The sequence below is a fragment of the Anguilla anguilla genome, chromosome 12, assembly GCF_013347855.1.
Source record: "Anguilla anguilla isolate fAngAng1 chromosome 12, fAngAng1.pri, whole genome shotgun sequence".
In the NCBI taxonomy this organism is placed as follows: domain Eukaryota; kingdom Metazoa; phylum Chordata; class Actinopteri; order Anguilliformes; family Anguillidae; genus Anguilla; species Anguilla anguilla.
Window position 1 is genome coordinate 23,324,107 of NC_049212.1, and position 13,669 is coordinate 23,337,775.

Sequence of the window (13,669 nt, forward strand, 5' to 3'; positions counted from 1 at the left end):
AACAAAGTTTTAAAATGTATCGATGTGTACTCTTGTTGTGTACTCTTGTTCTAAGGTATATTTCCAACAGACTCTTCAAGGTGCATGTTAGTGATGAAAACAAGGACTAAAACATGGAAAAGCAGCTTTTCGTCATTATGGCCCAGAGGACCCGGGCTCAAAACATTTCTTCAGCCTAACCGTCACGTAGAGTGCTTCTTACAGCTTGTTCATTTTTTTCTGTCTGATTTTACATTTCATGTCTTATGTTTCTCATTTATTTATCTTATTTCATTATGAAGCACATTGCTTTGCATGCCTTGTATTAAATATGTTTAATACATTTATTGATTGCATAAATTGTATAAAATTTGCTTTATAAATTGTTTTATTTATTGATTTAACACATAGAAATATGCCTGTTCATCTTTAAAAATGGCATGTACACAGCTGCAGGTGTGGCAAAGCTGCTGTCGTCATACCACTTTTCTTTTGAAAATGTAATCAGCTAAATGAGCGAATTGGCTGTGTACACCAACATCGGTCATTCGTAGATTACATCATAGTAAAACGTTTCATGTAGGGACACAAGAACAGTCTTTGGCTGTCATTCATGTGCTTATCAAGAAATTCCAGCTAAAATGTAATATGGCATAAATGTTTGGGATAATTAAGTAATTAATGTCTTAAGTTGGCATGAAAACCTGAAAGGGATACAGCCATTGGTGCTCACCTCTGGCTTAGAACAAACATAAGATAAGCCACTTTCTGTCTGACGGAGCAGCTGGGTGTGCGCTTAGGGTTTCAGGTTGTTCACCTTTTGCGGGCCCCTCCCACTCATTCTCTCCCACAGTCCGTGTGACTGTTTACACAGGTATCTCCCAGAAAACCTGTCTGATCAGTGCCTGCTCTGGCTAAGGCATGAGTGAAGTCAGTCCACAGAGAGGGAAGGGGGACACGGTAACAGACCCTGACAGAATGACCTGGTAGATATTCAATGCGGGTGATTAGATGGACCTGGGATTCTAATGTGGCCTCTGACGATCTGGAGCACCCACACGACCATTCTTCTCCTTGCTGTGCTGTTCACTGGCTTGTGCTGCTTAAGTAAGTGAGTGTGTGGAAACACAGAGCCTTGATCGATATTTGAATCTTATCTGCGCTGTTTCGATGTTGAAGATAGTTCTGGGGAGTGCGAGTTGAAAAAATGTGTTATACTTTTCCTGCTTTTAGCAGTATGAGACTGTTTATTGGTGAAGGAAGTAAAGCTCTTTTCTGTGATCCATAAGACAACCACCATTTTGAAAGGCAGCTGCAATTTTGAGTGCTATGTGAACACAGAGCCGAAAGCTATCAGAGGTCCACATGTTGAAATCAAATGTTTAGCTTGTTCTGCAGGTGATAAATTTTGACATTTTTGCCTGTTGTTAGGAACAAAGTCAAAGAACTGGTCAATCCTGCTTGCTTTAGCAGTTCTCGTTCAGCATTTCCCAACAATGGGATTGTCACTGGTAGGAAGATTGACATGATTAAAAAAAAAAAATTATACTGGAGTGAGTTGGCATGCATGAATATGTTACATTTATCATATCTGAACATCAGATGGACATTTCACTAAAGATTTTAAGTTAGACCTTTAGACTCAATGTACACTGTCCTTAACAAAATAATGATGTGGCACTATGTGTGAGAACATGGAATGTAACATAGCTGTCTACTTCAGAATAAGAGTTATTTAAGGTGATCATTCTGCTTTAATGGACTTCATCACTTTATTTGCTATGTAAATAGGCTTTATTTGGCATTGTTTGTTTTGGATGCTCTAGCTTGAGAATATACAAGTGAATTTTTCCTATTTTCCAGTTTTACTATTTTCCTGTGATGCCTCATTGTAACAGTGTCTCAACTGGGCTATACAAACAAACTTGAATTGAACTTGGAAGATATTTTTAAGGTTCACTTCTTAATAGGGCTTGGCTCATTTGGAAGAAATGTGGGTTTTCATGTCCCTCATCAGCTTTTTTATAAGGTGGTGAGACGTTTGTTGACAGGACACCAAATAAAATCACTTAGTTCTGTGCGCATTACTATTATAATTTGTGGTGATAGAGAGACCAGGACAATGATAATGATTCACTGTGGAGTGTACCACAAATAACATAGACAGACATAATATGTTTGCTGACTAAAACCCAATTAAAAGCATATGAACCAAGCAGGTCAGGTAAGTGTCATTGCACCTAAAAAATATTTTTCATATTTCCTATCCAGAATGAATACAAAGATTAGTGTGCGTCATATCCAAATGAACTCTTCTCAAATGTACTGAGACCAGTAGTTCATGTCCCTACATAACACCGATGCTCTCCGATGAGCAACACATTGCTCTGTAATAATAAAAGCTGTGCTTTGATTATTGTGAATATGCTCTGCACAATGCAGCAGATGTAGCAGTGGAATTGTGTAAATTGTACGAATCTTTTCCACACAATACAATGTATGTATTAATTTATTCTGCATAGTATATCAAAATACAATTTAAAGTTGTGATTGACCAGATAGGTATGTTATTTGTTCTTTACCCACACCCCTTCCCAGAAATAAAAATAAAAATCCTATTTGTACACATGAAATTACTCAAAATACCTCATGTTGAAATTACAAAATACATTGCATTGGATTACAGTTATGGTCTAGACATCATTTGTCTAGTCTGGGCTGCATCATTTGTTTATTATGACCGGGAGTTTCATCCCACAATTTGGTCAGTATTCTTTGGGTTGATGTTAATGTTCAACTTGAACCAACCGGAACTATAAATAAATGAGGAACTATGTGATGATTGTTGTCAAATGGACAAATCTTAAAATCTTTTAGGAAACAAGGTATAACAGTCATGTCATTCTCTGATAAAAGTACAGATGATGGTGTGTTCCAGTAAGGATTCTTCACTTGGGTCCCTGACAGAATTGTCACTCACTGAAGGCTGCCCTACTGAAGGCTTGGGCAGGGCTGCCCAACTTTTCCTGGAGATATACCCATCCTGTAGGTTTTCACTCCAACCCTAACAAAACACACCTCATACAACTGTTAGAGATCTCGTTGAGCTGCTAATTAGCAGAATCACATGTGCTAAATTTGTGCTGAAATGAAAACCTACGGGATGCCAGATCTCCAAGAATAGGGCTGGGCAGTCCTGGCTTAAGGGATAGGTTTGGAATGCAGCCATGATCTTGATTTGGTCTGAACACAATGACTACTTCATTAAACATGTGCGAGCCTGCGACTTGGGACACCTATAATGAATGTGCTGGCTTACAACTGGAGCCAGATATAGTTGCAAAGAACAACAGCACAACTCATTTAAGCATTATTGCTTGAACTCAGACAAGACCAGACATCATCTGTGTTGAGGCAGAAAAACAATATATATTGTGTAAAAGTGGTGACTTTTAGTTTTTGACAGCAGATTTTCCCTTTTCAACATGTGGAGAGAGGAGGGAATACATTTAGGAATGATTATGGTATGAAACATTCATTCAGACATGAGCCATGCAACATTTGAAAAAGACTTTAGTTTACCAGTTGATTACTTGATCCAATAAAACTCAAATTAAGAAAATCAGCTTTTCCATGTGGAACTTAGACAGGAATATGACTTTTGTTTTTCACAATTCCAGCTCTTTCAAAGCACAAAGGAACACGATATTTTAGTTCAACTTATGATGCAATTATGGTATTTATTACATGTCCTCAATGTTTGTGACCAATAGCTGCGGTTAATGACACAGTCAATATTAAATGCATTCTAAATTGTACAGTAGGTAACAGAATGAGCCTAATCAGGCAGTACAACCTGGTCTTATCGTAAAACCTTTGCATCTTTATGTTTCTATCTGGCAGCACAAGCAATTACAATAACAGCTCCAGAATACAGTCTCATCAAGTCGGTGCAGGAGGATGTGCTCTTTTCTGTGGGGATTGCATGCCATGGAACACCCACAATCCAGTGGACATTCATGTCTTCAAGGAGCAGGCGGGACATTGCAGTCTGGCAGCCGGGTGTGTTCAGAAACATATCAGAGTATTATGAGGACAGGCTGCAAACACATAACAATGGATCAATAACACTTTTGGACCTACGTCTGTCGGACTCTGGTGTCTATGTACTGGCAGTGACTGAACCCACTGGAAACAGCAAAGGCTCAACCATCATATTGAAGGTCACAGGTGAGACATACATCTCCGGTGTTACTACCATTGAAATGGGCCACATGCTTTGTCTCATTCACAAATGATGACAAAGGTGTGTAATAAGCATACATGATAAAGATAGACTTACACTTTTTGTTATTAGCTTATGAGCTTATTACCAAATCAGGACTCAAAAGATAATAATCATTAAACTTCCAAATGTTTGCAAATATATGTTTATACCATGATTTAAATGATGCAGGAGTGAACTGTTTTTCCTCATTTTGTGATCCACAGAGGTCCTCTATGAGGACTTGCAGTATTTAGGTGTCTTTGTCACTGTCCTTGGGGGCATGGCTGGGTTCCTAATGCTATCCATGTGGCTTCTGGACAAAGTTTACAGACGAGTTAAAACATGGAGGAGAATGAGAAAACTGCCAGGTAACAGCTGAATTACATTTTTTGGTATGCTGGAAATTCTCTCATTGAAGACATACAGTACTTCTTTACTTTACTATTGTAATCAGCATAACATGATGCATTGCACCTCAGTCATGCCTCAATAAGTTTAAAAAAGTAAAATTATGCTTGATAATATGTAAATTAATTTTAAAAAATCAGTAGATTAATTAATGAATAATCAATGAATTCCTATTGATTTCATACACATACAGTAAACTTGTGTGCACATTTCATTGCAGAACAGGATGAGACAGAGTTGCAGCCGCTCTGAACAGAGAACATTAAAGCCAGAAGTCAAATCCTAGCTACTGTATGAAAGAACATCAGTGAATTGCATGGAATAAAGGATCTACAAGATACCAGGGCCTCGGGTGCTTGGAACTCACCCATCCCATTCATAACAAGTTACTTCACACAACACAAAATCTGCCTCATGCCCACTTTAGCTGGACTCATCTAACCTGCCATTAGTGTTCAAAGAAACTTCTACTGATGGCCCTCTTGGTCTAACACGCTTGGCACAGACAAACAAGTTGATGCAAGAACAATCCAGCTGAGGACTGACAAGAGACTCGTGGTCAGACCTGCACTGCACCTGATCTGTACAGGACTTAAGTAGGGCTGGTATAGTGGGGGAAGGGGATGCGATTTCCTTAGGCACATATGCTGGGAACACCAGCATATACTGACTAAAACAATATTCACTTCGGCCACATTCCAAGGGACTGCCGTGGCTGGAAAATTACTGAAAAGGGAAGATCTTTGAAATGTGTGGGAAAGAAGTTAAAGGAAGTTGACACTGTATGTATATTATGTACAGATTTTCTTGTTGATATTGTGACGTGCATCCTGTTTAAATGTCTAAAGAAAATACCTCCATTAACCTTATGAAGAAGCACAGTTGGAAAAGTACAACTGACATTGTAAGCTGTTAGTAAAACCAATTAAAGTTATATTTTTATTTGTACGTTTTATACTTTTTGAAGAGCACTCCGCTTCCTATCCAGTTTAGTTTTGCTGCTCGAGTCGCCGCCATGTTAACGCCGCCAAAGAAGCACGTTTTTCGTGAGCAGGGTGGGTTTGAAACACAGCATCCATTGAGCTCTGACTGAACACATAGCCAGAGAAGTCAGTGTGTTCAGAGGGAACACTTCAATGTATGCAAGCAGCAGCACTGACACACAGTGGTGCATCAGACAATCATCACTTTCTTTTGCCCCCTAGTAGCCCCCACAAAAGAATGGTAATCAAACCTTTTAAAACCCTACAAAATTATGATCAGAAAAGCACTGCTTCGTGGGCCAGCAGACGGCGAACATTACTTGTACGTATAGAGTTCACTCTTTAAAGGATCGATTTAGTAGGCCTTTGCCTTTATATTTGTTTTGGAGGGTCACCTACTGCAACTTCACTCTTTACTAGCAATCTTTCTTTAGAGTCAGCTAAGTGTTGCCTGAGCACACCCATATGTAAAGGCAGTTCATGACCCTCCTGAACACACAGCACAAGTCACATACACATTTCAACAGTAGGGACCATTAGTTCTAAAGCAAACTCTAGTTCTGAATGCCACGGTAGGCATTTCTGACCAACATGGGAAATTCGAAGTTCAAGAGGGTCTCATTTTTTTATTTAGCCAGATTTCCCAGGGCTCTCTCAAACTGCCAGGTAATGCTCATCTAAGAGAAACAGCGAGTTCCTATTTTTCAGTTTGGGCAAAATGATCGAGACTGCTTGCCAAGGAAATGCAAGGGTTGCATTCAAATGGACTGCATTTATATAGTGCTTTTATCCAAAGCGCTTTACAATTGATGCCTCGCATTCACCAGACCATTTAGGGGTTAGGTGTCTTGCTCAGGGACACTTCGACACGCCCAGGGCGGGGATCGAACCAGCAACCCTCCAACTGCCAGACAACTGCTCTTACCTCCTGAGCTATGTCGCCCTGAGTCATGTCGCATTCAGAGAGCACAATGAGGGGAAAAAAAGAACAAAGGCTCACACGCACATTACTGTAGTTAAAAAGAGTTGGAAAACAATGGTTTACGGTTACAACCACTGTGGCTGCATTTAATCGTCAAACAAATCCAACCATCTGATGAGAAACAGGTTTGATTCAAACTTTCTTGAGCCATCCAACATAATGCAAGTCTAAGTAATGCAGTACTGCTGTTAGATACTGATCTTGGAGCATTGGCAGATAATGGAAATCTGATTTGGCACACAATTTTAATAACAGAAATATTACAGCAAAAATATACAAATATCTTATTGCTTAAGTGCAGTATAGAGGAGTGACCAATAAACAGGCTTGTATATGGTACTTGCTTTCCAAAATAATGCTATGCAAGCATGAATCCCTGTTTTTCTTTATTCCCCAATGTAGAAAGCTCCATCGTAACTGTAAACCTGCTCTGGTGCTACATAATCTGCTGTCAATTTGCAAGTATGCAAACAAGCACACACACACGTCCTCCAAAGGTGGATGGCTACCAGCAGTCTTCTCTTTTCAATACACAGTCCACCAACTGGACAGCAATTGTACTCAGGCTACAACCTTCACATGAATCAACTGGAGGTTGCAATTCAAACCGAAAATCCAATCAAACATCTATCTCCACCTTGGGGCTCACTTTAACTACAGTGACACCCACATATTTTGGAAACTGCTTTTGCTACCACTTTGAGATCATCACAAGGCCACTTCCCACTTATCTGGTGTTTGTGGCACTTTTATAGAGAAAGCCAATTAAATGGCTTGCTATTGTTAACCTTTAATGGGTACTTAAACTTTTTGGGTTTATATGGAACCACTGTTTCAGCTGTCAGCTGCATGGCATGAATTCTACGGAAGAAATAAAACAACTCAAGCAACTAAATATGAATTCAAGACATTTATTTTCAGTGCTCCAATATAAGACATGTATTGCTTAAAACTATGGTCAGGTGATATGCCCAAGTTATAATGTTTTTACAAATATTTTGTAACTTGGAGCAGTATTTGAATATTTTGTGTGAAAATACATTACAAAACCTCATATAACCTCAGCAGACATGACACCGGACAAGGGCCGACTCATATCAGTAACTGTGCTGCTCATATTCACACACTCGTATTCAAATTCAGCTGGCAGCAATATCCTTAACTGCCACGAAAGAATGCTTGTAACGTGCGATACACTTTACAGCCAACTGAATGTGTTCAAGTGAGAAGAAAGTATCAAAACAGTATTCCTGTTGTGATTTTCTATGATGAACCCCCCCCCCCCCTCCAACCCTCAGTCCACTTGCCAGAGGGGGTTTAAGGGCAGGGGGTTAGGGCTGCCATGAGGAGCTCCATCTTATACACAAAATTGCGGCCCTCCATCTTGCTCCAGTGCACCTCTTTGTACGGACCACGCAGATGGTTCCACTTGTTGTCCTGGATCACGTCACTCTTGGGCAACTCCTTGCACAGGTTCCGGGGGAACTGGACCAGAACCTTGCAGCCGCTCTCTGGACCATTCCGCACTGCAGCCAAAGAGCAGCAAGGGGATGAGTCTCATGCCTTCACACTGCTCCACCAGACAGCCAGCTGAGCCCAGCCAGCACTAGACCCAAGAAATCACACTATCCATCTCAAAAGTTGAATGATAAAAGTCATAGGAAAACATAAGTCAACATTCGTATGGGTTCTGAAGAATGCGAACATTAGCCATCAAACTATCCATCTGTCATGGCTAACATTAGTCTACATGAATATTTAACACCGCACACTGCTAGCTCACATAAGACAATCACACCACTAGCAACCCACCTAATTGTCCAAAAATCCATTATTTAAAGGGTAGAAAAGAGTTATGAAATCCACCCTTCATACGCTGATGATGGGTACCCAACTACACCCCACAGTGGGTCTGGATCTCCAAAAAATCATGATTTATAATTGCACAGTAAACTCAGCTGTAGGCTTTATGGAAAGACCTAAACCTAACCGCAACCCAAAGTGAGTTAAAGCAGGTAGTGTGCATGGAGACCAGTACCTGAGATGGCGTACTCTCCATTGGGAGACGCCACAGTGATGGCAGAGGCATTCCCGATGCTCTCCACAGAACCCAAGCCAACGTGGTTACTGAAGCTCAGAACATGCCAGCCCATCACCTTGGCCAGCTGCTGCACTGCATGGACCTGGTGTTGAGACATCTGCAACACCCAAATAGGACTACCAGTCAAATCAATACTTCTGTTGTTCATACACAAAACTTTACAGGGGTTTACTGAATTTTATGAGCCTTGGGTGAAACGGTAGAGAATGAATGAGAAAAAGAGATGTGTGTGAGATGAGGAGACAGGAGCAGGGGAGACTGAAGAGCAAAGAGAAAAATACTATACTGACTTGCGAGAGGAGAAAGTCCTGCAGCTCCTGTTCCTGGTGGGACAAGGTAATGACACGTCCATCCCGGTGCACCACCCGTATCTGCTCAACACCGATGTTCAGCTGCAACTGGATAGATCTGGGGGGCAGAGGATGAAGTCAGTGATCAACTCTGACAGCCTACGGCCCTAATAGGTACCTCTTTACCATACACAGCTATGCAGGTAGAAGCTACGATAATGAAATGAAGCCTAACCACAATCCTTCTCCTAAACCTCTCCAATGCTAGGCTGGCATACTGGCCAGTTGTTAAACAGAACCAAAATGTTGTCAAAAATTATAACACTAAACATTAATTATTCTGTCTGCGATGTCATATGCCACGAAACACTTACTTGCAGATCTGCTCATAACCCTGAGAGGTAATCAGCACCTTGACACTAGACTCGTACACATCATTGATGTTGGACCAATGAGCCTGGATCTGAGGATCCTCTATGCGACTGGCCAGGCTATCGATTGTCCGTGCAGTCCTGGGATGACACACATCAAACAGTCAGCTTTGAGCTTTTCTCTATTGTTAAAGCACGAGGCCAACTTCTGATCGACTGCAACAGGGCATAAATTGTCTGTTAAAGACCCTTGTGATCTTCATGCAAAAACCATCAGCTCACACTCCATGTTCTCCATTAAAGCCTAAAAAACCAGCATCTTTTCACTTCAGTGACTGAATTCATAAACTTTTCATCAGAATATAATACAATTTCACTGATGAAGGCAGTATGCAGACATTTTACCTTCATCTTTAACTGAACCCATCAACTCTGAATATTTCATGCAGTTTAAGATGCTATTTTAAGGCAAACACCTCTCTTTTTAACTTAAGGGATGAAATATGACCACAGTCTTATTTTAAACATTAATTAATTATATACGCGTGTCCAACAAAAAAGTAATTTTCAACAATTTTAGGAGAAAACATTAAGATAACAAGATTCACTTAATCACTTGTAGACTTTTAGCAGGATTATCAAAAACAAAATGGGTATTCTTGAGGGTACCATCACAGATGTTTATACAAGACTGCTTCATATATCTAGCCAGGACGGATTCATGCATATTAAGTCATACAGAAAAAATTCACATTCATAAAAAGACGGTTTGCCAGTAGTTTTGTTTTTTTAATATTAACATCAGCATTTGACATTCCTTTTTTCTAAAAATGTATAATGAATAGTTACTTAATTTAGACCTTCTGTGAATTAGGATTCCATATTAGTGTATGTTCTTAGTAGTTCCAACACACACAGCTTGTTAATATTCTTATTTACTCCAATAAGTGTAACAAACATCAGATTGAAATAGTATATTTATGGTGACTTCACCCTTAAAGATTATACAGACTCTCAGGGGCAACCCAAGGCCATCCAGACTTACCTGCTTCTGAGAAAGATGTGCTTGGCCTGTTTGATAATCTTCTCCAGCAACCCCTCACTCTGCTGCAGGGTGGCAATTTCAGCTTTGTCGTAAGCCATGGGTCCAGCTAGTCGGAGCCGCTTGTGGCCAAAGGGGGCGCTAGCAGGGTGTGGCATCACCACAGAGCTGAGAGTCTGTTTATGAAACTGGGAGACATGGCATTTAAATATACAATACACATTTGATATATACAGTATATCCATCTATTTATTTCATATATATTTACACGCGAACACACCTCTCTCATGAGCTGGTGTAGATTGTGTTCCAGAACATAGAGGTGATCATCTGGTTTGGGTTTTTCTGGTGAAGCTTTCTGATTCTTCTTGTCACCAGTGGTGGAGTGACACAGAGAGATAGACAGCTGCAGACCTTCACCATAAAAAGGAGAAATACAAAACTGAATTTCTAATCAATACAAAAGATGCAAACCTTTCACACAGCGCAATGCAAATGGGTTTACACAATGTATGGCTCCATATCCCACCTGGAAATGGCTGTGATATTATCTGGTTCTTCACCACAATGTGTGGGATCTGAGACTTGATCTGGACGGCTTCCCTGGACAACTGAGCGAATATCTCCTTGCAGAGAAGGACGTTCTGGGCAGCTTCCAGCTTCACATGCCAGGCTTGAGTTCCTACAAAGAAGTCAAACCCACATGGATGTCAGTCATACACCAACACCTATGTATACATATCTAGTGTGGGTATACATCCCTTTAAAATAATCTGGTGGCAATACCACTGTTCCAGGGGCGATATAGCTCAGGAGGTAAGACCGATTGTCTGGCAGTCGGAGGGTTGCCGGTTCAAACCCCGCCCTGGGCATGTCGACGTGTCCTTGAGCAAGACACCTAACCCCTAACCTCTAACTGCTCTGGTGAATGAGAGGCATCAATTGTAAAGCGCTTTGGATAAAAGCGCTATATAAATGCAGTCCATTTACCAGTCCATTTACCAAATCTAGTTGTATTTATAGAGCAACCTCTCCATACCCGCTTTAGCCTTGGGCTGTCTTCTGAAGAGGTTCACGGTACCAAGGTCACCAATATCAGGAGCTTGTTTCTGTATCGAAACCTTGGAAGGAAATTTTAAAAATGTGCTTAGAAAAACACTCAAACCTGAGCTGACCATCCTTTCCCCCCTAAAACAGAGGGGCATCTGTCACCTTAATGTATGCAGATCCTTCCAGGTCACTAGGAATCTGAACATTCAAAGGGCAGTAATCTTCAGGGATCTTTTTGTCCAAGTCGATGTCTGTGTTTTTAATCACTTCAAAAGTGCCGTGATGAGGAAACAGGGACCCTAAAATAAAATAAAAATAAAGTGAACATGTGCCTTATTGCATCCTTTCCCTCCCATTTTTCACTCTTTGTTCATGTTTGACTAGGATGCCCATTACACAGGTGCATTCACGTTCATACCTGCACTTCTGTAGCTGAGGTCACCCAGGATCTTGTCTCCCACTTTCCTGAGCTTCCACTGAGACCTGAGACGAAGAAGCTCAGAGTTGAAGTCCCTCTGCCTTCGATTCTCCTGGTTCTCAGCCACCGACTTGCTCAGCTTCTCTGCGCCCTTAAGGAGGAGCTGTGCTGCTGTGGCCAGAGATTTCCTTTTACTGATCAGCTGAAACACCTGAGGGGTCTGGAAAAGTAAAAGATCAGCCTTAAATTCTCCAGGTGCAAGCCTGTGATGCTGAGGCAGACTCATAGTGATGTAATCTCACTGTGTACCTTGCCAGCAGTGGGGTCCTGTGAAACTGGGTCCAGGGCCATGTACTTCTTCTCTTTGACGACATTGAGAACATCATAAAGCACGCACATCTCCGTCAGTGCGCTTCTCAGGTTGTTACGCACAGAATCCCAGGGCCACAGCGATGGCTGGAACTTTACTGTGCCTGTAAAGGAACAAAAAGAAAAATTGTGGAGCTTACAAACAAGCTTACGAACCTTAGAATCATGAAACTTTAACCCTAGAACCTCATTCCCAACCAAACCTGACATTTGTGTATCCCTTGAACTTAGGGTGAGAATCAAATATGATGACCACTTATGGTGCTGTGGTAGTTTTCTATATCATACAAGTTAACACACAATAATAATAAAAAATTCTGCAAGTGACATGATGGTTGGTCTATTTTTCATAAACAAGTTTTTTTTAGGGGCATCGGTTTACATGAGTTCCTTCGTCCACAATGCAGCAATCAGGCTGAGTAATGAGATGATGCTTTTAAGTACAAAAATGCTTTCATAAAAACCTGACCTTCCTCCTCTTCAGGTTCCTGTTTTCCCCATTCTTGTTCCCTGGACTCTCCAACGGCACCCTCTTCCTCAGAGTCGGACCCCTGGCCAAAGTCGATACGCTGAGCAAGTTTGGCCAGGTTCTGGGACATAGAGAGAGGCGGAACGTACGTCTCCTGCCCATCCAAGGAGACCTCCTGCACCTGCTTCTCACAGGAGGACTCGATGCTCACGCGGACTGCCGGACCACCCGACATGATAGCCACTGCTCAAACTGCAAGTGAAAAATGAGCGATTTCAAGACGACTTCAGTAGAGGAGGCAGGTTAACCAGTTCATATTTTGGGCGAATCCAGAACTGCGCTAAAAACCACCAATGCCTGTAACAGTTATTGAAGTCGTGATGGATTGTGGTTTAATCTGGTAACGTTAACCAAATCTTAGCTGTGACACAAACCTAATTCGCCGACCTCAGTCTATCACCCGAGTTAGAAACGTCACTAGCTAAGCGACTAGACGCTCAGCATCTGACTCTGAAAAGTGAAAAATAAAGAACGCTCACCGCTAAAATACTAATGTTGTCCGTTGCCGTAAAGGTAACTAGCTAGCAACGTACATGAAAACCTCTAGTTAGCAACCTTGCTAAATCACCTTCCTTTCCTGAACTAATGAAAACGAATAATTATTACGCGTAGCTAGGTAATGCAGTACTCTACAATATAAACAGAACTATGCATTTAACAAGATTTTGCAAACTAGTCAACACGCCCGCACTGCCAGGAGCTGATGATTCTTCTTCTTCGGCTTCTTCTTCTTCTTTGATGATCTTTATTAACGGCCCTGATTCTGCATGGAAAGTGCATTACCGCCACCTACTGTGCTGGAGTGTGGAGCAGATTATGTCAGTAGCCAGCTCCGATTACCCAAACCTGTTTCTAATAGAAATTGCACTACAGCCTTGTA

The 13,669-nt window shown here is 41.2% G+C and overlaps 2 protein-coding genes across 7 annotated transcripts; one reads left to right on the top strand and one right to left on the bottom strand.

The window, feature by feature from the left end:
• The first annotated feature begins 829 nt into the window (after window positions 1-829).
• LOC118209265 (V-set and transmembrane domain-containing protein 5) lies at window positions 830-5,594 on the top strand. Of its 2 annotated transcripts, none has more exons than XM_035384470.1 (4): window positions 830-1,086; window positions 3,883-4,209; window positions 4,471-4,614; window positions 4,875-5,594. In XM_035384470.1, exons 1-4 carry the CDS (start codon window positions 1,008-1,010, stop codon window positions 4,904-4,906), a joined length of 582 nt encoding a protein of 193 aa, XP_035240361.1. In that variant the 5' UTR covers window positions 830-1,007; the 3' UTR covers window positions 4,907-5,594. The 2 variants fall into 2 exon arrangements, with proteins under 2 accessions (XP_035240361.1, XP_035240362.1); XM_035384471.1 differs by having other exon boundaries at window positions 4,880-5,594.
• A 1,917-nt stretch (window positions 5,595-7,511) lies between these two features.
• On the bottom strand, window positions 7,512-13,583 carry med17 (mediator complex subunit 17). 5 transcript variants are annotated; one of them, XM_035384865.1, is made up of 13 exons: window positions 13,481-13,583; window positions 12,730-12,981; window positions 12,201-12,364; window positions 11,892-12,111; window positions 11,636-11,772; window positions 11,463-11,544; window positions 10,953-11,105; window positions 10,704-10,837; window positions 10,427-10,611; window positions 9,385-9,522; window positions 9,011-9,128; window positions 8,658-8,817; window positions 7,512-8,145 (listed from the first exon to the last, which is right to left on the bottom strand). In XM_035384865.1, the coding sequence occupies exons 2-13, from the start codon at window positions 12,962-12,964 to the stop codon at window positions 7,937-7,939; spliced, it is 1,935 nt and encodes a 644-aa protein (XP_035240756.1). In that variant the 5' UTR covers window positions 12,965-12,981; window positions 13,481-13,583; the 3' UTR covers window positions 7,512-7,936. The 5 variants fall into 5 exon arrangements, with proteins under 5 accessions (XP_035240756.1, XP_035240755.1, XP_035240757.1 ...); XM_035384864.1 differs by having other exon boundaries at window positions 13,470-13,573; XM_035384866.1 differs by having other exon boundaries at window positions 13,466-13,573.
• Window positions 13,584-13,669: the final 86 nt, after the last annotated feature.